The sequence below is a fragment of the Protomyctophum parallelum genome (assembly GCF_964188405.1).
Source record: "Protomyctophum parallelum genome assembly, chromosome: 21".
Taxonomy (NCBI): Eukaryota; Metazoa; Chordata; class Actinopteri; order Myctophiformes; family Myctophidae; genus Protomyctophum; species Protomyctophum parallelum.
Window position 1 is genome coordinate 8198971 of NC_139713.1, and position 21873 is coordinate 8220843.

The window sequence follows — 21873 nt, forward strand, 5'->3', positions numbered from 1 at the left end:
CTCTTTCTTTCACCGACAGCTCATTTATGTAGCTTGTAACTCAAGGCCCCAGTGAGGCTCTTCAACGTTGAAGCACTGGGCCCCTAGAGGTAAGAGGAGGGACTGCAGGCGGACCCGTGGAAGTATGACGAGGAAACCCCGTGCAGCTGGGCTTTAACGTTGAGCGCGTTTGCACTTCTGCGTTTTGGTGCCCAAAACGAAAAAAGGCAGATGTAGACGGTCCTTCTGGGTGCTTCAGGGGGGGGGGGGGCAATACTTTGTGCTTTGAGTGTTGCTGTGCAAAAAAAACTCTACCTATTCCATTTCTCCCCTTTCCCATTCCAAGTGCATTTGTCTTAAATGTAATGCCAGCGCCGCTATTCCAAAGCCATTTTCAGCAATGCTATTATAATGTTTTCATTGGGTAGATCTTGTTGAGCTGGTCATTTTGAAAGTGGCTCTCAAGACAAAAACGTGTGGGCACCCCTGCTCTACGGTGTAACTTCACCAATGTTGGCAGCCAGGATCACAGTCTGTTTGGGGAAAAAGAAGGTTATTTGTTGCACAGCTCTACCGAGTTCAGGATGTGAGGATCAGGCCAGGCCTGCCACCCTCTTCATCAGTTCAGGATGTGAGGGTCAGGCCAGGCCTGCCACCCTCTTCATCAGTTCAGGATGTGAGGATCAGGCCAGGCCTGCCACTCTCTTCATCAGTTCAGGATGTGAGGATCAGGCCAGGCCTGCCACTCTCTTCATCAGTTCAGGATGTGAGGGTCAGGCCAGGCCTGCCACTCTCTTCATCAGTGCACTCTGGTGCTGAGGGTTCATGGGCTCGTAGCTGTCCAGCTGGAGGGAGAAGGTGGCGTTTCCCGACGTCAGTGTCCTCAGGGCGGTGGAGTAGCCCTGCCATGGATGGAAACATGTTCAGTTAAAAACCCATTCTGGGCAGGGAACCCCTTTTGGTGTTTTAATAAGCATTATGTTATACCTTAGCTATTGAAAAATAGCAGATCTACAAGCTCATAGCACAGCACTGAGTGCCACGCTACGAGCTTCTAGGTCTATTTTGGTTTTTTATCCTGAAAATGTGCAAATCTTTTAATATATATTCTTTCAGAGGGAACATTTTTAACTCAAAACCTTGCTTCTGGGGAGTCCCTGGAACAACGTATTTTCAGATGGGGGATCGACAGGCAATTACATAAAATCTCTGGGGTCCTTGACATGAAATCATTTTAGAACCACTAATATAGAAACATAGGTTTTTCAGAAAACCGCCATACATTTGTAGAATCGTCCTCAGGTCTACATCTACGGTATTCAGACTTGTGTGTGCACCCCACAGTTGTTTAACCCATTCTGACCTGAGATCAGATTCATACGAGGTTTCCGCCGGACACACACTGGTCTGATGAACCCATTCTGACCTGAGATCAGATTCTAGAAATGTCAGTCGCTCTTCGATTTTTCAAAAATAGCAGACCTACAAGCTCGTATCGCGCCACTCGGTGGCGCGATATGAGCTTGTAGATCTGCTATTTTTAAATAGCTAAAGCATAACATGATGCCAACACCAAAATGGGTGCCCGTTCAGAATGGGTTAAAGCTTGATTCAATATTTAGATACAGAGTTCCAGACCCCCAGGAACGCGCCCAGGCGGCCGGGCCGGGCCGCCGAAACGAAACGATTGAGAAATGAGAGTTACCGTGTGGCGGTCCCTCTACTGTACTGTCACTGTACTGTACTGGCACACCCGAAATCATCATATATACAGTTAATACGTGCGTGTGTGTTTGTGTTAGGTTGCGCACAGGTGGTGAAAAACAACCATGCTGTTTTCGTGCTCATACAACAGCTGTGGGCAAGGCTTAAGTTCAGGTGGGTGGTGCTAAGGGGAAAACCATGTATACTTAATGAACTGGTGGGTGTGGCCACATACAAACAGTTTTAACACTGTATTAATTAAATAAATCTTCCTCCTAGTATAATCATAATACCTGTTTTAGGGGGGATCACAGCACTCCATCTTTAAATCAAACTTTATAGATAGCCAACTACATTTCTAGAGGTGTTTCCAAGGTGATTTCTTCTAAACCCACCATCGTCTCGGCCAGGGGAACTGTGGCGAGCAGCACTTTGTGGTCGCGGCGGCTCTGGATGTCCTTCACGGCCCCTCGGCGCTGGGCCAGGTCCCCCAGCACCGTGCTCAGATGCTCCTCTCGCACCGTCACCTCCAGGGACATCATGGGCTCCAGGATCTGGCCCCCGGCTTGCTTAAGAGCCTGTAGTGTAAGTTCATGAATTAATTAAAGTTCTCCGTCACGTCACCACGACTGATTTCAGTCATTTTGGATTCAATAGAAGGTCTGCGTTGTCTTCTATGAATGAAAGCATGCCAAATAAACCACCAGGGTTTACCAAAGTGCTGCAAAGCATAGAGCAAAAAATATATACAAGAGAAAACAAGACTGCTACACAAAAACGTATAGTATATACCAGTGGTTCCCGGGGACCCCCAGGGGTCCTTGAGGGAGTTCCAGGGGGTCCCCAGCTAAATGATAGTTCTGAACCAAATGGACCCTGACGGGTCCATTTTACCACTGCGCCGTGGCAAAGAAAAAATAAAACTATCATCCATTCAAACCGGGAAAGCATCCGTATGATTTTAGATTATAGCGTCAGCTATAAAAAGAATTGTTGCAGAAATACAAGCTTGATATGATTTACAACCTTGCAGTGTCACCACTCCACGCCCATTGTACGTCTGCTTTTTCTTTTTTTTGAAAGGCAGAAGGCATCGGGTCTAAATGCGTTCAAAACAATAAAACTGGTCAGAATAACGTGTTCCTTCCACACGCTACAGTACGTCCAACCAGGGAAACTCCCCCCTGTCAGGTGTAAAGGACACTCATGCATGAAGGAAGCATGAGTTCAAGTCCGTTGCTTGAGGGTGTGTAGAGCCCAGGATCACATTAGATAATTGACACAGGGGTGAAAACGATAAAAGTAAAAATGGATGAAAGATTCAGTTGTATTTTTTTTTACCATGAGCATGCAGCGAGAGACACAGGCAGACACCATGGCTGGAGAAGTACCAGGTTCAATGCTCACTCTCTGGATCAACGTAGACACAGCCTGGACTGGATAGCCTAGTAATGGGCCTGAAACAGCAAGCAGACAAACTACATTAAGACCTGAGGACGATTCTACAAATCTGACAGTTTTCTGAAAAACCCTATGTTTCTGTGTCAGTGGTTCTCAAACATTTTCATGTCAAGGACCCCCAAATATATATGAAATTGGCCCGCCGACCCCCATCTGAAAATATGTTGTTCCCCCATAGAAGCAAATATTTGAGCTAAAACGTCCGCTCTGAAAGAATATATTCAAATATTTGCGGCACATTTTCATGATTTTTCAAAATTAGCAGATCTACAAGCTGAGATCTGCTATTTTTCCAACAGCTAAAGCATAACATAATGCTTAAAACACCAAAAGGGGTTCCCGCCCAGAATGGGTTAAAATCTGCAGCAAAATGATATACAGTAATATCATTGCTGTCGGGCAGAAACCTCCCATCTCCATATAATTCTCTATCTGTCTAAAGTCTGAACAGAAGAATACTTTAGAGGGAAACATTTATGTATATTCATGTGTGCAAGTTTAATATCATCTGTCAGGTGGAAAATGGTTACTTTTCAGGATTCAAATTCAAAAACAGCAAAAGTAGCAGATCGACAAACTCCAAAACATGTAGTTTTGCAAAGCATTTCGAGCTTGAAGATCTGCTACTTTTGAAGAAGAAGACACGCTGCTGACTTCTATGGAACCCAAATGACAGTCAGAAATCAGCCGTGGCGACTCAGAACCTTTAACCTAAGTTATGTACCTTGGAGGTAAGAGCTGTGCACTCCGTTGGTCACGGCCTCCTTCAGCTCCGGCGACAGCAGCCTCTCCACCTCCTGGTGGAAGGTGGTCTCACAGCGAGACGCGCTGCTGCTGCTGGAAGACGCCACGTCGTCCTCGTCCTCCACAGGACACAGAGACAGCTCCACCGTCACTACGTTCCGTCTGTCCCCGACCTGGCGGTCCAGCGTGTCTGCATTTGGAACAGTACCGGATGAATCCTTACAACAACAACCTTCATGTCTATATTGGACCTGTTGTACCAGATTTACCAGAGTTGGAGAAGCGTCTCCCCTGTATGTTTACATGTTGTACCTAGGCCTGTCACAATAGAGGGTATGTGCATGCATAAAGTGAATGGCAAATCGAGTGGAAGCCAAGGTGAATGTTTAACGTTGTTTAATGCAATCAAATAGGACTTTTCTGTTTGGACGTATTTTTGCCACTCAGTAGGCGTTCGCGCATACCCTCTGTAATTAATCGTCTAATCGCAATTATTTTTGTATAATCATAATTTAAAAAAAATCACACCCGTGTGAATTGAGTGTTGCAACTCCACTCCCCCCCCCCTCCCCCCTCCTCTCTGTCTCTCATTAGCAGGCAACAGTGCAGCACTATCTCTCTCTCTCTGTTTCTGGCACAACAGCGCCCCTACTGGTACTCATAGTCATACTGGTGCTCAGTCACATTAACGTCACATAGGTGAACACGGACATTGCTGTTCCTTGGAGTCAAAAATAAATAAAACAATATGTTTCTGGGTAGTATTGTACCTGTAGCAGATACGGGGTGCAGTATGGTCTCCCTGTAGGCCACCTGCAGTGGACCCAGGTATGTCTGGATGCCGTACTCCCGTCTGATGCGGTCGTGGATGATGTCGATGTGCAGCTCTCCCATTCCACACAGGATGGTCTGAGAACAGTAGGTCACAGTGAATGAACAGCTCACACAGCTCTCCCATTCCACACAGGATGGTCTGAGAACAGTAGGTCACATTGAATGAACAGCTCACACAGCTCTCCCATTCCACACAGGATGGTCTGAGAACAGTAGGTCACATTGAATGAACAGCTCACACAGCTCTCCCATTCCACACAGGATGGTCTGAGAACAGTAGGTCACATTGAATGAACACTTGGTTATTCACCAAGCCTTACAGCAGCTTTATGAAACATTTAGTACAATAAACATGATGGCTTATACAGAAACAGAAATACATCACATTATTGGATGATTAAAATGCAGAAAGATATTATAAATGACAATAGTAATGATTGGTCAATAGTAATGACTAATCATTCAGCATGATGGCATTACCTGTCCAGAGTCGGGATCAATCCTGACTTTAAGGCTGGGGTCTTCTCTCTGAAGGCAGGTGAGTGCATTGTCAAGATCTGGGAGGGGGGGATAAAAACATGAGTAAGATGATGTGAGTGATCTATGGCCTTGAGGAAGTTCTAGGGGGTCCCCCGCTAAATGATAGTTAGAAACCAAATGGACCCTTATGGGTCTGTAACTCCGAGAGTGTACAAATGGGTCCATTTAGTTCCATTTGTACACTCTCAGAGTTACATTAACATTAACACACAATATAAATTGGGGTCCCAGAGATAGAAATGCTATTATATGGGGGTCTGTAGACTAATGCATATCAAACTGGTGGGTCCTTGAAATTAAACGGGTTGAGAATCACTGCTAGAGCCGTCAAAATCTTCTCTTATGGGGGTCCCTGGCATGTATTTTTCAAATGGGGCTCTGCGGGTTAATTAGTGTCAATTTAGGGGTCCTTGACATGAAAAAGTTTGGGAACAACTGATCTATGGCGTGTTTATGACATGATCTGTCTCCAAGTTTGAGCACGGTTTCAGCCTGATCTGACCCTTGTGATAGATAGATACCCAGACAGACCGTTATAGACCACTAACCTCCTAAACTAAAGCACCACAGCGTGGCTTACAACTGTACAGTCTAATACAGGGTTTCTTTTTTTTTCTTTTTATCCCACGATTTTGTAACCCATTTTTCACCCCTGTGTCAATCATCTAATGTGATCCTGGGCTCTACACACCCTCCGCCAACCTGGGGAGAGCAACGGACTTAACTCATGCTTCCTTCATGCTTGAGTGTCCAAGTTGCTCCTTTACACCTGACAGGGGGGAGTTTCCCTGGTTGGACGTAGCGCGTGGAAGGAACACGTTATTCCAACCAGTTCCTTTCCCCTCCATCAGGCGCCCCGGCTGGCCAGGGGGAGGCAGTTTAGAGACCAGGATTACTGCATGTTTTTGTGAGGGTACCTACCCTAGGGAACACGGGGAGAACATGCAAACTCCACACAGAAAGGCCCTTTCGCCAACCCCGCCTTCGGGTATGGGCACTGATGACGCGGAGGAGGACACACGCCGCCAGCACCCACAGCGCCCCGAGCGGGAATCGAACCCAGGACCTTCTAGCTGTGAGGCGACAGCACTACCAACTGTGCCACCGTGCCCTAGTACAGGGTTTCTAACCACTGACGTCATGTGGGTCTATGGGGTTTTCATGTCATCATGCTGGTGCCATAATTTCCATTATTATGATGTATGACATAATGGCATAATATGACATCAGCATCTCCAGCACTCAAGATCAGGAAACCTTTCCCAAATATGGAATCATATGTCACAGTCAGATACGTCATGGATGACGTCATGATGACATGTTATGTGATCACATGATAATTGATATTCTCCCCGCTGCACGATTTTGCTCTCTTCCGCTCGTAATTCTGACCCGTGTGACAGAATCTCCTGAGGCACACGATGGCAAAGTCCAAGAACCACACCAGTCACAACCAGTCTCGTAAGGCCCACAGGAACGGCATCAAGAGGCCCGGGTCTGCACGCTACGAGTCGCTGCGCGGACTGGACCCCAAGGTGAGGAAGAACATGCGCTTCGCCAAGAAGGGGAACCAGAAGAAACAGACGGCGGCAGCAAGGATGGCGGCGGCGGCAGCAGCAGCACCGCCACCAGTAGCTCAGGGGTAGTAGAGCAGACAGACGGGAACAATCAGAGATATTAACCCATCTTAGACCCGAGGACGATTCTACAAAAATGTCTTCTAAAATCCTGACAGTTTTCTGAATGTTTCTATGTCCAGTCGTTCTCGAACATTTTCATGTCAAGGACGGGACCCCCAAAATTATATGTATTTGGCCGCCTGGGCCGTCTGGGCTGTCTGTCTATGGGAACAATGAGGTTCTCTATGTAAAACGCTTTGGATAAAAGCCTTGACCCGTCTGTCAAAGTTCTGTTAGCCTCGGAAACCCAGACGTTTGTATTTCCAGCCAAAAAGAAAGTTCTGTAGACTTGTCCCGGGCTGCCGGTGTGGTGGTGGTGGTCTGGGCAGGGCATCCTAGGCTGCAATGCAGAATCCAGATCCCGACAACCTTTACTGTGTGTCACTCCCCTTCTCTCTCCTCCAGGCATAAAAGCCCCAAAAAAACTAATCTTACAAAATAAAATAAAATAAAAAGAGAAAAATGAAAAGAGTTCCGTAGACTTTACCCTCAAAATAAAGCTATCATCGATCGCTGTCGGGTGGAAACCTCATATGTCCAAAACCCAACATGTCAGGGTTCAAATCCAAAACCCAACTTTTCAGGGTTCAAATCCAAAACCCAACTTTTCAGGGTTCAAATCCAAAACCCAACTTTTCAGGGTTCAAATCCAAAACCCAACTTTTCAGGGTTCAAATCCAAAACCCAACTTTTCAGGGTTCAAATCCAAAACCCAACTTTCAGGGTTCAAATCCAAAACCCAACTTTCAGGGTTCAAATAAAGAAAATCGTTTTTTTTCAAGCGTTTGCTCGTGTGTGACACTGTAGTATGATCAATTAAGTCAAAGTAAAGACGTCTATGCTTTGGTTAACAAACGTTCCAGATCCACATTTGAGCCACGCCATGATAATTCCTACGTGGGTCCCGATATCCACACGATTTGATTTGATCTGAATACGAATGGTCACCAACCTGCCTGTTTGGCCGTGGTGGGAGGCTCTATGGTGCAGAAGAACACCGGCTCAGGGACCTCCACCCCCGACAGCACCGGACTGGCCGGACCTCCTCCGTGTTTCGCCTCCCCGGATTCTCGCTGTGCCCGCCGGGCGGCGGCTGCTGCGGAGGCCTTGGACGCCACAATGGTGTCCCCCGTCACCGTCTACGAAGCAGTGGAAAACACATCACCATATGAGAAGACACAATGGTGTCCCCCGTCCACGTCTACGAAGCAGTGGAAAACACATCACCATATGAGAAGACATGATGGTGTCCCCCGTCCACGTCTACGAAGCAGTGGAAAACACATCACCATATGAGAAGACACATATTCAAACAAAGTTTGCACAAATCTTCTTAATTTCTTCACAGATGCTTTCCCGGTTTAGGGATTCCAAATGTGTTCTCTCATGCGGAGAGATGATCCTTAACGGGGGATAAACGTTACAGGTTTCAGATGATCAAATAAAAGAGGATTAAGCAGTATACGGGCAACTTTTGTGCTGCTTCAGTTCAAATGGTGATGTTTTGGGTGACGCTACAGTACCTGCTTAAGGCCTACAGTCAAATGGTGATGTTTTGGGTGACACTACAGTACCTGCTTAAGGCCTACAGTCAAATGGTGATGTTTTGGGTGACGCTACAGTACCTGCTTAAGGCCTACAGTCAGATGGTGATGTTTTGGGTGACGCTACAGTACCTGCTTGAGGCCTACAGTCAGATGGTGATGTTTTGGGTGACGCTACAGTACCTGCTTGAGGCCTACAGTCAGATGGTGATGTTTTGGGTGACACTACAGTACCTGCTTGAGGCCTACAGTCAGATGGTGATGTTTTGGGTGACGCTACAGTACCTGCTTAAGGCCTACGGTCAGATGGTGATGTTTTGGGTGACGCTACAGTACCTGCTTGAGGCCTACAGTCAGATGGTGATGTTTTGGGTGACGCTACAGTACCTGCTTGAGGCCTACAGTCAAATGGTGATGTTTTGGGTGACGCTACAGTACCTGCTTGAGGCCTACAGTCAGAGCAATGTTTCCAGCGGTCAGGGAAGAGATCTCCACATGCTGGTCGGCAAACGGCACCATCAGTTTGCTCATCCTCTCGCTGCAAATGACACACGCACATGGTCACATGGGAAGGAATATAGCTCACACACACAGTCGGCCAGAGCAAGTCTGGCCGACGAAAAATGTATACATAAAGCAAAATAACATCTCAAGAGTGAAAATGTAATGATGATGTTTTAGGCCGACCAGCTGAAGAAATCACAGATTTGAGGCATTAAGGTTGCTTTTGACATTTCTGAGACCATTCATATTTGATCATCTTAAAATAACCGAAAATAGGCAATCTGCAAGCTCGCTTGTAGATCTGCGATTTTCAGTGCGCACTGCGCAGCATGCTTTCACAGAACACAGTTCAAGACACTATGGAATCCAAATGACTGAAACAGTCATGGACTGAAAACTTTAATCCATGTGTATACTGTAGTATTGCTTTCAGTCACTAGATGGCACTCTTTAATAATTTTTATCCCACGATTTTGCGACCCATTTATTCACCTAGTGTCAATCATCTAATGTAATCCTGGGCCAACCTGGGGGGACAGCGGACTTACCTCATGCTTCCTTCTATGCATGAGGAGTCCAAGCCGCTTCATTTCACCTGACAGGGGGGAGTTTCCCCAGGCGGATTTAGCGCGTGGAAGGAACACGTTATTCCAATAGCCGATCTACAAGCTCCGTGAGCTTGTAGATCGGCAATTTTCAGCAGGTGTAAAAACACTCATTACGACAGCATCAAGGCCCCCCAAAATACATTTTCGACTAAAATCGTATGATATTTAGTCGACCAAAACTAAACCAACCAACCACATTCCAGGTTGACAAACTAAATGAAAACTATTCAAAAGACTGAAACTAAAACTAAACTAGAACTGCACTCTGTCGAGTGCATACTTGCTTGTTGCACACTAGTAGGCCATAAATGGCCAACTAGTGCGCAAGCAGAGCGCGCAAGTACTTTCGACCGCTGTAAACTGTCAAATCTCAGTATCTCTGTGAAGGAACGTTTGAAATTTATAATTATTAGGTGTAACTATTTGCTACCTACCTACTTTATGCATATAAACACCTAGTATTATTAAGTATGGTTCAAGTTTCTATCTATATAAGAAATACAGTTTTATCGATGTAGATATATTCTGGATCCCTTTTTAGTTTTTTAAAGAAAAATAAATCATTATGTGATGAATACTTTACCATGTTTTCGAGAAATGTGTTTAATTTCGAAAGGTCTGTTTTAGGTGATCTGTACATAAGAATGATATATAGGTCTTTATCTTTTACATGTATACATACGTGTTCTACTCTTTCTAATATCCTGATTTCATTGTTTTTATTTCATCTAGTGTACAACTCTAATTAGCTCTTCGTTCACCGTGACAGCCAAACCGCCATTTGATGTGTATGCAAAGAAAACAGCAAATCCGTGCCTGGTTTGCTGGGAACAGATTACATAAATGACCATATGTCTTACGTCATCATTTAGAGCTAGTCATACGTATACTATATACATAATCAGTAAAATAAAATAGCAAATTGTGCCTGATCTGCTGGGACCAGAGTACGTGGTGTGTGTATGACTAGCTCTCAATGAAGACGTAAGAAATATGGTCATTTGTGTAATCTGATCACAGCAAACCAGGCACAAATCTGCTGTTTTATTTGTTAGTCATACATATACACATTACACACCACGTACTCTGGTCCCAGGAGATCAGGCACAATTTGCTATTTTATTTTACCGATTATGTATATAGTATACGTATGACTAACTCTAAATGATGACTTAAGACATACCTATACATATACTATATAGAGTATGTAGTTGTAAGTTGATTAGCGGTATACTGTGGTTACTTTGCGTGACAGCCAACCCGCCATTTGATGCGTATGCAAATAAAACAGCAGATTTGTGCCTGGTTTGCTGGGACCAGATTACACAAATGACCATATTTCTTACGTCATCATTGAGAGCTAGTCATACACACACCACGTACTCTGGTCCCAGCAGATCAGGCACAATTTGCTATTTTATTTTTACTGGTTATGTATATAGTATACGTATGACTAGCTCTAAATGATGACGTAAGACATACGTATACATATACATATACTATATAGAGTATGTAGTTGTAAGTTGATTAGCGGTATACTGTGGTTACTTTGCGCCAAAAACCGTGACAGCCAACCCGCCATTTGATGCGTATGCAAATAAAACAGCAGATTTGTGCCTGGTTTGCTGGGACCAGATTACACAAATGACCATAATTATTTCTTACGTCATCATTGAGAGCTAGTCATACATATACACACCACGTACTCTGGTCCCAGCAGATCAGGCACAATTTGCTATTATATTTTACTGATTATGTATAGTATACGTATGACTAGCTCTAAATGATGACCTAAGACATATGGTCATTTATGTAATCTGGTCCCAGCAAACCAGGCACGGATTTGCTGTTTTTTTTGCATACACATCAAATGGCGGGTTGGCTGTCACGGTGAACGAAGACCGGGCAAAATTATTACTTGCGCGCTCTGCTTGCGCAAGTAAATAGAAATGTGCTGCCAAGAACAACACTGCTAGATGTCACCCTAATGGAAATGGGAGGTCAGTGGGCTCCACCGTGTACGTACGTGTTGTTTCTGTTGATGTTGTGGACCGCCGTCTGGGCCTTCATGGTACCGGAGTAGATGCGCAGGAACACCATGGGACCACGCTGCTTGTCATGGACCACCTTAAACGCTAGAGCGCACAGGTCATCCTTGTACCACCTTCTGTAGAGAGAAAGGACCCAAGACACTATCTTAGAGGTGCCAAAATGGGGTGCACACGCTTATCCGACACACCCAAAGACCGACATCATGTGGAAATCACCCGTCGCTCCCGACATGCGTTGGTCCGACATGCGTTTGTCCGACATGCGTTGTGTCGTGATTGCGCTTAGGTTAGGGTTTGGCGTAGGGTGTCGGTCAAAAAGCTGCCGACTCTAGCGCCTTCAAAAGCTCCTGCAGATTGGAGTTGAACTATGCAAACTATACAATTGCCGCAAAAAGGCTTTACCTTTACTTGTCCTTTTTTTTGTCCTGAATTTGTTTTATATCTTGTTGTAGATCATTTGTTATTTTCATTGCTATAGCAGTCTTAGTTTGGAGCATGCCACACCAACACTTGCTGCTTGTACTTGTATGAGTGAATGACAAATATATAGTTAATATAATATATAGTAAGAAAAGGCCAAAATGGACAACCATTTTAATGGATCCTTAACCACTTAAATAAACCCTTATATGCTTCGTTTGGTCAACCAAAGTCTACTCTTGGTCCTCTCCAAGTTCTCTGAGGAGAATTGCAGTGTTGTTATGCCTAATATAATATGCAAAACAATATGGTTCATGTAGTGAAATACTGTATCCTGTAGGTGTGAGGTGTGCATCAGTGTTGTTTTCGTCGACTAAAACTAAGACGAACAATGTTCGTCGATTACCTTTTTTTCACTGACAAAAACTAAATAGAAACTAAATTAAAACTAAGCTATGATGACTAAAACTAGTGTGACGCATTGTGAGCTTGTGGATCTGCTATTTTCATCAAGTGTAAAATCAGTCATTACGACAAGGCCCGCCAAAATACATTTTTGTCGACTAAATCAACTGGAGATTTAGTCACCTAAAACCGCCTGACATTTAGTCGACTAAAAAAACACTAAGACATTCCAGGTGACTAAAACTAAATTAAAACTATTCAAAAGACTATGACTAAAACTAAAATCAAAACAACACTGCTGTGCATGAACGGAGGGACTCACACCACGTCGTGGTGCCTCTCCCTGGGGTCAGGGAGGTAGGGTTAGGTGTGTGGGTGAATGAACAGAGGGACTCACACCACGTGGTGGAGCCTCTCACTGGGGTCAGGGAGGTAGGGTTAGGTGTGTGGGTGAATGAACAGAGGGACTCACACCACGTCGTGGTGCCTCTCACTGGGGTCAGGGAGGTAGGGTTAGGTGTGTGGGTGAATGAACGAGGGGACTCACACCACGTGGTGGTGCCTCTCCCTGGGGTCAGGGAGGTAGGGTTAGGTGTGTGGGTGAATGAACAGAGGGACTCACACCACGTGGTGGTGCCTCTCACTGGGGTCAGGGAGGTAGGGTTAGGTGTGTGGGTGAATGAACGAGGGGACTCACACCACGTGGTGGTGCCTCTCCCTGGGGTCAGGGAGGTAGGGTTAGGTGTGTGGGTGAATGAACAGAGGGACTCACACCACGTGGTGGTGCCTCTCACTGGGGTCAGGGAGGTAGGGTTAGGTGTGTGGGTGAATGAACAGAGGGACTCACACCACGTCGTGGTGCCTCTCACTGGGGTCAGGGAGGTAGGGTTAGGTGTGTGGGTGAATGAACAGAGGGACTCACACCACGTGGTGGTGCCTCTCCCTGGGGTCAGGGAGGTAGGGTTAGGTGTGTGGGTGAATGAACAGAGGGACTCACACCACGTGGTGGTGCCTCTCACTGGGGTCAGGGAGGTAGGGTTAGGTGTGTGGGTGAATGAACAGAGGGACTCACACCACGTGGTGGTGCCTCTCACTGGGGTCAGGGAGGTAGGGTTAGGTGTGTGGGTGAATGAACAGAGGGACTCACACCACGTGGTGGTGCCTCTCCCTGGGGTCAGGGAGGTAGGGTTAGGTGTGTGGGTGAATGAACAGAGGGACTCACACCACGTGGTGGTCCCTCTCACTGGGGTCAGGGAGGTAGGGTTAGGTGTGTGGGTGAATGAACAGAGGGACTCACACCACGTCGTGGTGCCTCTCACTGGGGTCAGGGAGGTAGGGTTAGGTGTGTGGGTGAATGAACAGAGGGACTCACACCACGTCGTGGTGCCTCTCACTGGGGTCAGGGAGGTAGGGTTAGGTGTGTGGGTGAATGAACAGAGGGACTCACACCACGTCGTGGTGCCTCTCACTGGGGTCAGGGAGGTAGGCCGTGATGGCGTCCAGAAGAGGCTGGACGCCTTTGTTTTTCAGAGAGCTTCCACAGAGCACCGGGAGAGCTTTACGAGCCAGAGTCACACGCCGTAAGGCCTCCTGGAGCTGAAACGTGGAAAATAGGGTCAAAATGGTCAACAACACATAAATAACTCCTACAATGTTCTGATGAATAAGCTAAGTGTAATGAGTTTGCATGCTTTTTTGACAACAAAATTTCAAACATTAGAGCCGATATTAAGAATGGTGCTACTGCTAGCGCAAACCGTCAAACAGCAGCAAATGGTCCCAGGGTAGATCTCTCCAGGGGGAGCCTATCATCGTTCTGCGAAATTGAGGAAGACGAACTCCGCAAAACTATATCACAGATGACATCATCCTCCTGTTCATTAGATACAATTCCCACCAACTTTCTCAAAGAAGTCTTAGACAGTGTGATTGGAGATATCCTAAAAATTGTAAACAGCTCTCTACAATCAGGCGTCTTCCCAGACTCACTGAAGACTGCTGTAGTTAAGCCCCTTCTCAAGAAACACAATCTTGATCCCTCTGTTTTGGGTAACTATCGACCCATTTCAAATCTACCCTTTCTGGGCAAGGTTTTAGAAAAATGTATCTTTCATCAATTGGATGTGTTTCTACAGAACAATAATGTACACAACAAATTCCAATCTGGCTTTAGGAAAGGCCACAGCACAGAAACAGCACTTGTAAAAGTAATGAATGATCTGAGGGTGTCTGCTGACAAGAAACATGTATCCGTTCTCTTACTTCTAGATTTAACGGCTGCATTTGACACGATTGATCACTCAATTTTAATACAGCGTCTGGAGCACTGGATAGGCCTGTCTGGTACGGCCCTGTCCTGGTTTTCCTCCTACCTATCAAACAGAAGTTACTTTGTCAATCTAGCCGAGTTTGACTCAGACAAACACGACATCAGTTCTGGTATTCCACAGGGCTCGATTCTTGGCCCTCTGCTTTTCTCCTTGTACATACTGCCACTGGGCGAACTCATTGCCAATCACGGAGTCAATTTTCATTCCTATGCTGATGATACCCAATTATATCTATCTGTGGCTCCAGATGATCCCTGTGCTTTAGACCCGCTGCTTACCTGTCTGTCTAGCATCAAATGTTGGATGAGTGAGAACTTTCTCAAGCTAAATGAGGACAAGACAGAAGTTCTCATAATCGGCTCTAGTGAGCAGAAAGAATCAATATTAAGCAGACTTGGCAACCTGACTGTAGACAGTAACAGTACAGTAAAGAACCTGGGGGTTATTATTGATTCCGAATTGAATTTTAATTCACACATTAATCATGTTACCAAGATTGCCTTTTTTCACCTTAGAAATATTGCACGAATCAGAGCCTATGTGTCCTTGGACGATGCAAAAACGCTAATCCACGCCTTTGTTTTCTCTCGGCTTGATTACTGCAATGCACTTTTTTCAGGACTGCCTAAGAAAACAACTGACAGATTACAACTTGTCCAAAATGCAGCAGCCAGAGTTTTAACTAGAACTAAGATGAGAGAACATATTACTCCAGTTTTGGCATCACTGCACTGGCTTCCGGTTGTTTTTAGGATTGATTTTAAAATTCTTTTACTTGTCTATAAAGCCCTCAATGGTCTCGCACCTTCCTACCTACATGACTGCTTGCCTAAATATGTCCCAAACCGCCCGCTAAGGTCTTCCACTGCTGGCCTGCTCGCTTTGCCTAAAAAAATGGCAACTAAAAAATACGGGGAAGCAGCTTTTTGCTTCTACGGGCCATCGGCATGGAACAAGCTCCCTCTGTACCTTCGTCAGGCAGCCTCTGTAGACATTTTTAAAGCTCAGCTCAAGACCCACTTCTACAACATTGCCTTTAAGTGATCTTATTCATGTCCTCACTGTATTGCATTACTGCTTGTTTTTTAATGTCGTTGCCTTGCTTTTCTTTTATGCTTTGCTTTTATTTTATTCTCCATTGTTCTGTAAAGCACTTTGAGCTGCATTTGATGTCATGAAAGGTGCTATACAAATAAAGTTTTATTATTATTATTATTATTACAATGTTCTGATGAATATCGTTTTATCTGCAAGTACTGTAACTAAACAGGATCATCAGTCCTGAGGATGATTCTAATGTCTTCTAAATCCTGACAAACCCATGTTTCTACATGGGTTAGTCGTATGTCAGTCGTTCTCAAACATTTTCATGTCAAAGGACCCCCGAAGTATATGTAATTGGCCGCCGACCCCCATCTGAAAATATGTTGTTCCAGGGTTAAAAACGTTCACTCTGAAAGAATATATATTCAAAGATTTGCACCACATTTTTAAGATTTTTCAAAAATAGCAGATCTACAGTATGAGCTATGAGATCTGCTATTTTTTCAATAGCTAAACTATAACATAATGCTTACAACACCAAAGGGGGTTCCCGCCCAGAATGAGTTAAGAGGTTCCCCAGGCTTTTACATCACAGTGCTTTACCTTGATGGGAGGAATGGCATCACAATCATCAGCAAAGTCAGCCAACAACAATTCAGCAAAGTCATCATCTAGATCAGCAACCTGTCAATGGCAACAACAGAAAGAGAACTTAGTCAATAAAATACAATTTACTATTTACAATTTAGGCATTTAGCAGACGCTCTTAATCCAGAGCGACTTACAATAATCAAGAACAAAAGCATGGGAATACATCACAAAAGCATTTATCATAAAACATGCGTAGGCTAAGAAAGTAACAGTGGAATATCTATATTATGAGACTATACATATAAACTCTATATATATATATATATACTACTATGCTATACATATGTACTATGGCGTGCTATGACTATATATAATGCAATTATAGTGCCGTCTACATAACATGCTATAAGTCTGTATCAGATGCTATCTAAGTCTACAGAAATGCTATCTAAGGGGGTAGGGTAAGTGCTATGGGCCATGATAGAGTCTAAAAAGGTGGGTTTTCAGACTACGGCGGAAGATTGGGAGTGATGCTGCAGTTCTGACTGCAATGGGAAGTGCATTCCACAGTTTTGGAGCCAGAAGGGAGAAGAGTTTGGGACGTGTGGAGCGTTGTCCCGGCGTTTTTAGTGAGGGTACTTCCAGCTTCCCTGCGTTGGCTGATCTGAGTGCGCGGGAGGGTTTGTAGGGTTCAATCATACTTGCAAGATATTGGGGAAATAAAACTAGTAGAGTTCTCACACTGACAACATGCTGCACGTTCGACAACAAACAAACAGAACGTGGAGCATATTGCCAGTGTGCAGACTATATTATTTTATCTTATGTCGATCTCCACTAGCTCTCTTATGATTAGTAAATACTAAATAGATACAGAATAATCATAACATTTTGCTAGCACAGACACAGTGGTCTACAGTGGTGTCAATGTTAACCACTACACTACAATTACTTCATTGACCCCAAGGGGTCCCCCAGGGGTTTTTGGGCCCCTCCCCTTTTCCCTCTACACCAAATCTTTTCACTGAAAACAGCCGATCTAAAAGCTCACAATGTCTCACAACACGACAAGTTTGCAAGCTTGTTGATCGATCATTTTCACAGAATGATCACTTATTATGACCTCTCCCCGTACCGTACCCGATCCTGTCACCTTCTGTTCGATTGATGCTTACGAGTCGACTGACCGAGTTATTGTATGACGACTGTACAGACTACAGACAGATTTTGTTCTCTATGTTTTTGTTGCATAGGCTTGTTTTTTGGTTAGTTTTATTTTTTTACCACAATGTTAAATGTCAATTAACATTATATTGTTTAGACTGATGCTAGGTTCCTGTTTTACCTGCAATCCTGGTTTAAACTTTACTGAGGCACTGCACTGTCTCTCTGCATTTGATGTGATTACCTTGCTTATTGGATAAGAGCTTCTGCTAAATGCCTAAATTGACAATTGTGTGAATGCCCAGAATAGAGACACTAGGGTTCCTGTGGATAAATGTCATGGATGTGACAATATTGTGACTCGAACCCGCCAAATCAAGTCAGCTCTGGCTTCTTTAGCCTCTTGTAGGAGTTCTGCGTTATCGGACGGACTCAGCGGTTTCATCTCGAATGTACGTCCGTCGTCTTCCCGGGATGTCGTCTTCCAGAAGATTTTCTGCTTGGTTATTAAGTCAACCAATCCTGCGAAGCTCTTTCCACTACCGATTGGAATCTGCAAAATGGAATAGTTCGTCAAATTGAGCTTCATGTTCGTTGCATTAGTGCATGATTCAGACGGAAACAGTGAAAGTTAAGCTTTACAGTTCTTTAAGAAAACCAAATTTAAATGCTGTCGTGTAATACCACATACAGTAGATTTCTGCACTCACCGCATTTAATGTTTGTATAGTGATTTATTCTTGATAATTACCTGAAGGAGAAGAGGAGTGGCATTCAACTTGTCCTTTATGCTCTCAAGTGAAAAAGATAAGCTAGGGGAAATAATTAAAGGGGTTTTAAAAGTTTGACTTCCACAACATACATCTGATAAAACAAACAGTAGACAGAAGAACAGTTGTGGTATACAAAGCTTACTTTGAGGCAGGCTTGTCCATCTTATTAAGGAAACAAATACAGGGAACCTGGTGCTTCTCTGCCTGCCTCCACACTGTCAGAGTCTGGGCCTGATGACAACACACCATCACATGAAAATACAGCACAGATTCATAATGTTGTAAATCATATAGCAATACACACGTCTATACTAGAGCTGGACCTGTATATCGGTTTGGCCGACATATTATAATTTTACTTTTTTTGATGCTTTTGTTATCTGCTTTTATACTGCAAATAGAAAGGCTGCTTAAAGATGGAGTGCCATGATTTTTTTTCCACCCTAAAACATGATCATCAGGTCTTATTGTTATATAAGAAGACGTTTTTCAAAAAGAAAGTGTATAGTATTTGTTCAAATGTCGCCCACCAGTTCATTAAGTATGCCTGGTGGGTGGTGATCCACCTGAACTTAAGCCACACCCACAGCTGTAGTTGTATGGTACAGGGGGAGGGGTTAGGGGAGGGGCTGATAATGTCATGTCACTATATATATTACTGTCTTTTTCATTGGCACGTTTGACTGATAAGGGTTCAGCCTCCAGGAAGAAACCCTAAATACAAAGGGGATACATCATTCCACATAAAAATGACTCCAGGGTGTCTGTCTGTCTGTCTAATGAAGTACTGTCATGTCATAGACACATGAAAAACTGGAAAAATACAAAAGTTGTGGCACTCCATCTAAGACTAGGAAGAGGCTAACATCTACTAACCTCCACACCAGCAGAAGCATCGATCACTGCAACAGCTCCATCCAAAACACGAAGTGCTCGCTCCACCTCTAGTGTAAAGTCAACGTGACCTGAAAACACACACACACACACACACACACACACACACACACACACACACACACACACACACACACACACACACACACACACACACACACACACACACATTGAATTAATACATCATTTAAGACCTTTATTGATTCCACAAGGGAAATTCAGTCAGTTAACCCAGTTCTGACCTGAGATCAGATTCATACGAGGTTTCCGCCGGACACACACTGGTCTGATGAACCCATTCTGACCTGAGATCAGATTCTAAAAATGTCAGTCGCTCTTCGATTTTTCAAAAATAGCAGACCTACAAGCTCGTATCGCGCCACTCGGTGGCGCGATATGAGCTTGTAGATCTGCTATTTTTCAATAGCTAAAGCACGACATGATGCCAACACCAAAATGGGTGCCCGGTCAGAATGGGTTAAGATACAGAATACAGCGAAAGAAAAACATGTATTATTACATGTGAAAAACTGCATTATTTGATCCAGGACATGCGGTAGATTGTTTGATGAACGTTTTCTTTGCAGACTGCATTTCACCTGGAGTATCTATGAGGTTGATCCGATGGCCTTTCCAGTCGAAGGTGACTGCCGCTGACTGGATGGTGATGCCCCGCTCTCTCTCCTGGACCATGAAGTCTGTCACTGTGTCCCCGTCGTCCACATCTAACACACCAAGGCAAGCAGGGAAAGGGAGAGACAGACATGATGGTGTAGGACTCCATTATCTGGCAGGGTTTCAGCTCCATTTCATTGACTAATTATAAAGTTAAATATTAGATTACAAAGAATTTGTAAACCACCTGAAAGCTTTCATCTATTATTATGCCCCAGACACATTTAAGGCACTGCTTGAGGATACATTACATTAGGGACTGTACCTGCTTTATGTATAGCCCCTACAGTATGTATTTTCATTATGATGTTTTCTTTATATTGTTCACTATATTGCACTTTATATAAAAGTGTGTTGTATGATCATGTTGTACTTGCAAAAGAGAGCATCCTCTCAGTGGTCTTCCCTGATTAAATTAAAGGTCAATAAAACATTATTTTCTATTTATTAAAAAGCATTTAACCCCTTTCAACCCGGTGTCCCTATTTTGGGCATGTCATTTCCGAAATGCGATGCCCAAATACATGGACGTACGTACTTGAAGTACTGATCGGGTGCAGCAGTTTGCGCCATTAGCTAGCCCCGTACAAACAGACTCACAGATAAGACCCATTTCTAGACAGCTACAACAGACACACACACCATAAGGATAAGTCAACCACTAGTCACTAGTGTCCTCACCTCCTAGTGCCCGGGTATACCCCGAGTAATAGAGCATCCTCTCTGTGGTGGTGGTTTTCCCGGCGTCGATGTGAGCCATGATGCCAATGTTCCGAATCCTGTAGGTTTAGAGCAGGGGTTTAAACGTTTTCAACCATTTTCATATCATATCACATCACATCCATCCATCCATGCATCCATCTTCACCCGCTAATCTGTAGTCGAATCAAATGACTTACATATCATTATTTTAAACCTGATGTTTGCAGAATGCACAACTTACTTTGATATGTCCGGAGTGACCAGAGCTCGGACTGACTTGACATCATCTAGGACAAATTAAACATTTAGGTACATATTATTAGGTAGCAATTTAATGATGGGACAATATCTGGTCACCAAACAAGGAACGCAAACACACTGGACGTTCCAATATGCCGAACTGTGAGAGCTACAAGAAATCACCAATCCACCAAACCAAATGTGTGTTAAACGATAATGGGTTTGAGTGGATTTGAGTGTTTTATGTTATTAGATTTTTAGATAGGCAATTGCATTATTTAGATTTTAAATATTTAGATTTTTTATATCCACAAAATAATTCAGTGTTTCAAATAACACCTGTCTTTTTAAACATGTGATCATGCTCAAAGCAGAATAAACATAAACATAATATGCTGTTACAGAAAACCAGACATTTGAATTAAAATCTAAACTGATAAATGAAGCAAACATACCTGGCAAAAAGCTGTATTGTCTTTGTACATGATGACTCAGTCTCCATCTGCACACATGACTAAATATTAAGCTCCTACCCTGTGAATATAAATGAAACCATTTTTAGAACGAGAATATTATTTAAATAGACTGTTAGTGCATCATGTGATCACAAATAATATCTTACCCAAAGCATGACTCCAAAACTCCCACAGGCTTTAAGTCGCATCGTCAAATGATACGAACTCAGTCCTTAAAATATGACAGCTGATCCACAACATTGGTGAAGTCACAGTGATCTAAAAACACACAGTATTTACATAAGATTACCATGAATAGTACACCTATAATTGATCACACTTAAACAAGTCGTTCGTGTACTTAATGAGTGTTTAATTAGATTAATATTTAAGTTATTTTAAGTGATAATAAATAATGACACAAACATTTATAACACTCACATTGAGCTGCAACCTCAGTTCAAAACGTCGATGCGTCGCTCAAATACATCCCTGAAAAGATGTATCCACTTACACGCGGTTCCTGTTTTTT

At 43.8% G+C, this 21873-nt stretch overlaps 1 protein-coding gene across 1 annotated transcript; it reads right to left on the reverse strand.

Moving 5' to 3' along the window:
- Window positions 1-654: 654 nt before the first annotated feature.
- LOC310879062 (ribosome-releasing factor 2, mitochondrial-like) lies at window positions 655-21631 on the reverse strand. Its single transcript, XM_083793490.1, has 20 exons — window positions 21509-21631; window positions 21342-21420; window positions 20888-20933; window positions 20626-20723; window positions 19869-19994; window positions 19252-19340; window positions 18518-18606; window positions 18354-18414; window positions 17970-18155; window positions 16451-16531; window positions 13921-14069; window positions 11624-11764; window positions 8924-9023; window positions 7894-8080; window positions 5203-5279; window positions 4659-4797; window positions 3869-4078; window positions 3025-3140; window positions 2079-2261; window positions 655-881 (listed from the first exon to the last, which is right to left on the reverse strand). The coding sequence occupies exons 1-20, from the start codon at window positions 21548-21550 to the stop codon at window positions 753-755; spliced, it is 2328 nt and encodes a 775-aa protein (XP_083649616.1). The 5' UTR covers window positions 21551-21631; the 3' UTR covers window positions 655-752.
- Window positions 21632-21873: the final 242 nt, after the last annotated feature.